Source organism: Nothoprocta perdicaria, unplaced genomic scaffold (assembly GCF_003342845.1).
Source record: "Nothoprocta perdicaria isolate Ctin4 unplaced genomic scaffold, notPer1 scaffold_3, whole genome shotgun sequence".
Taxonomy (NCBI): Eukaryota; Metazoa; Chordata; class Aves; order Tinamiformes; family Tinamidae; genus Nothoprocta; species Nothoprocta perdicaria.
The window spans coordinates 10,325,284-10,328,490 of NW_020455532.1; the positions used below are offsets into that span (position 1 = coordinate 10,325,284).

General features: G+C 53.7%; 1 protein-coding gene across 1 annotated transcript; it reads left to right on the plus strand.

Annotated features, from left to right (window-relative positions):
• Nucleotides 1-55: 55 nt before the first annotated feature.
• Nucleotides 56-2,552, plus strand: SLC32A1 (solute carrier family 32 member 1). Its single transcript, XM_026042131.1, has 2 exons — nucleotides 56-502; nucleotides 1,228-2,552. Exons 1-2 carry the CDS (start codon nucleotides 125-127, stop codon nucleotides 2,413-2,415), a joined length of 1,566 nt encoding a protein of 521 aa, XP_025897916.1. The 5' UTR covers nucleotides 56-124; the 3' UTR covers nucleotides 2,416-2,552.
• Nucleotides 2,553-3,207: the final 655 nt, after the last annotated feature.

Here is a 3,207-nt window from a genome sequence, read left to right on the forward strand (position 1 = left end):
GGCGCGCAGCGCGGCGCAGTGCAGCTAGCGGCTCCGCAGAGCCTCCGCCCGGCGCCCAGCGAGCCCCGCCGCCCGCCCCGTCGGGTCTTTCCGCCGCAGAGGGTCACGGAGACAGCGAGCCACCATGGCCACCCTGCTCCGCAGCAAGCTCTCCAACGTGGCCACCTCGGTGTCCAACAAGTCGCAGGCGAAGATGAGCGGCATGTTCGCGCGGATGGGCTTCCAGGCGGCCACCGACGAGGAGGCGGTGGGCTTTGCCCACTGCGACGACCTGGACATGGAGCACCGGCAAGGGCTGCAGATGGACATCCTCAAGTCAGACGCCAGCGAGGAGGGCGCCGAGCCGCCCCTCGAAGGGGACATCCACTACCAGCGCGATGGCACCGGGCCCCTGCCACCCTCCGCCTCCAAGGACGCGGGCGGCTGCTCTGAGCTCTCCGGCCAGGGCAAGCCCAAGATCACGGCCTGGGAAGCGGGCTGGAATGTCACCAACGCCATCCAGGTGAGCCCGGGGGGGCCTGGGCTGCCGCRGCACCCCCCGCTCCGTGCTCCCCCAGGCAAACCCCGGCCACTGCGGTGCCCAGTGTACAAACGGTGCCCGGCATCGCAACCCCCTCTGAGAGGAAAATAAAATATATATATATGTATGTATATACATATTCATATATATTTATAAAAGAGAGATTGCCCTCCTAAATAGCGCGCAGAGATGGGGGRGGACTGCGACAAGAAGGGGGAGACTGAGAAGGTGGGGAGCGGGTGGCTCCCAGGGTGGGCTCAGCTCATCTCAGCTTCCCCCACGGCTCTGGGGACACCCCTGGGGTCTCGGGAGAGGCTGCCCATGGAGAGGACAGTGCGCAGAGCAGAGCCCAGGGTGCAGAAGCTGCTCCGGCTGGTGCTCCAGGGTGCCCCAGGCTGCGGCTGTGCGGGAGCGCTGGGCTGTGGTTGTGCGGCTGTATCAGTGCGTCAGTGCAGGGTGACTGCGGCGGTGCCCGTGTCCGCGGTGACGGCCAGGAGGGAGACAGGCTGTGTGTGACACTGCGGGGCTGCGTGGTGGGGTGCGGGGCTGCGTGTCGGTGTGCGTGTCGGTGTGCGTGACGGGGTGCGTGACGGCGACCGCGTGTGGCTGCGCTAGCGCGTGGGTGTGAGACTGCGACTGTGCAGCTGCGTGTGCACGGGAACAGGCGCCCCGAGACGCACAACAGTTTCCATTTTGTCTCTTTCTAGGGGATGTTTGTTCTGGGCCTGCCCTATGCCATCCTTCATGGTGGATACCTAGGACTGTTTTTAATAATTTTCGCTGCAGTGGTTTGCTGCTACACTGGGAAAATCCTTATTGCCTGTCTTTATGAAGAGAATGAGGATGGGGAGATAGTCAGGGTGAGAGACTCCTATGTGGACATAGCAAACGCTTGCTGCGCGCCCCGCTTCCCCACGCTCGGAGGCAGAATCGTGAACGTGGCTCAGATCATTGAACTGGTCATGACCTGCATTCTCTATGTGGTGGTCAGTGGGAATCTGATGTACAATAGCTTCCCAAACTTGCCTGTCTCCCAGAAGTCATGGTCCATCATTGCCACGGCAGTTCTCCTGCCTTGCGCGTTCTTGAAGAACCTCAAGGCAGTCTCCAAGTTCAGCTTGCTCTGCACATTGGCCCACTTTGTCATCAACATCTTGGTGATTGCCTACTGCCTCTCCAGGGCACGTGACTGGGCCTGGGACAAAGTCAAGTTTTACATTGATGTGAAGAAGTTTCCCATCTCCATTGGTATCATTGTCTTCAGCTACACCTCCCAGATCTTCTTGCCTTCCTTGGAGGGCAACATGCAGAACCCCAAGGAGTTCCATTGCATGATGAACTGGACTCACATAGCAGCTTGCATCCTTAAGGGACTCTTCGCCTTGGTCGCCTATCTGACCTGGGCCGATGAGACCAAGGAAGTCATTACAGACAACTTGCCGTCCACCATTAGGGCAGTAGTCAACATTTTCTTGGTGGCCAAAGCCTTGCTGTCTTATCCCTTGCCCTTCTTTGCAGCTGTGGAAGTCCTGGAGAGATCCCTTTTCCAAGATGGAAACAGGGCCTTCTTTCCTAACTGCTATGGGGGTGACGGGAGGCTCAAATCCTGGGGTCTCACCCTCAGGTGCGCCCTGGTAGTTTTCACCTTGCTGATGGCTATCTATGTCCCGCACTTTGCCCTCTTGATGGGTCTTACTGGGAGCCTCACAGGTGCAGGTCTCTGTTTCCTGCTCCCCAGTCTTTTCCACCTCAAACTCTTGTGGAGAAAGCTCTTGTGGCACCATGTCTTCTTTGATGTAGCCATTTTTGTTATAGGTGGTATCTGCAGTGTGTCCGGGTTCATCCATTCTTTAGAAGGCCTCATTGAGGCCTTTAGAACCAATGCTGAAGACTAAGGAGTGGCCAGAGTTGGTTGAGGTAAAAGAGAATCGCATCGAACATCCGCGTAGCCGAATAACTCCACATCCTTCTAATGAAGTCGTTATTTTAGTTACGTGCATCCAACAAATTCTATGTCATAGAATCTAAAAACTAAAAGATATAAAAGGAATAAAAAGTGTTCACCCTAAAGTCTTTTAAAATAAGCTAAGATATAAATATATTTTTTTGTTATTTAGATTTTTTCAGAGGAAAATATCTGATGCCCCATCCCATCTCCTCACTAGTTGCCTGAAGCTTGGCTCCCAGCAAGTGATCTCTTGGGAAAAAATCCRTTTTCAGTGCTCTTTTCAGATATGCAATTCCATGGTTCTGGAGCTGAAGCCCAGTTGCCAATCCAATGGATTTGGGCTACTGTGCTTACAATTAGAAGCAAATGAGTAGTGAGTGCTGGGAGCAGGAACCTTGGGAGACAGATGTAGATGAGACCTAGATTGTATGTACAGCCTGATGACTCCAAGCAACAACCGATGACCAGCGATGCCAGTTACCTCTAATGTTTACACTGTAGTTAATGTAGTATTTAAGGACTGCTTAATTCTTCCATCTCAATTCATATCGAGGAACGGCGCTTCCCATCGACTACGATATTTTGCCTCCGACCACAAAATCACAGAATCTGGAGTCCTCTTCTTGGTGATTGTTTTTTCTTCTTATTTATTTATTTATGTTTGTTTGTTTGTTCGAACAAGTGTGACTTCTAAATTTTGAAAAGCTGCTGGATTTGACATCGTTCAGGATACAGAAGC

Coding starts and splice junctions, on each gene's coding strand:
- SLC32A1 (XM_026042131.1), top strand. CDS start 125: ATGGCCACCCTGCTCCGCAGCAAGCTCTCCAACGTGGCCACCTCGGTG. Junction 503..1,227: donor ATGTCACCAACGCCATCCAG/GTGAGCCCGGGG, acceptor GTCTCTTTCTAG/GGGATGTTTGTTCTGGGCCT.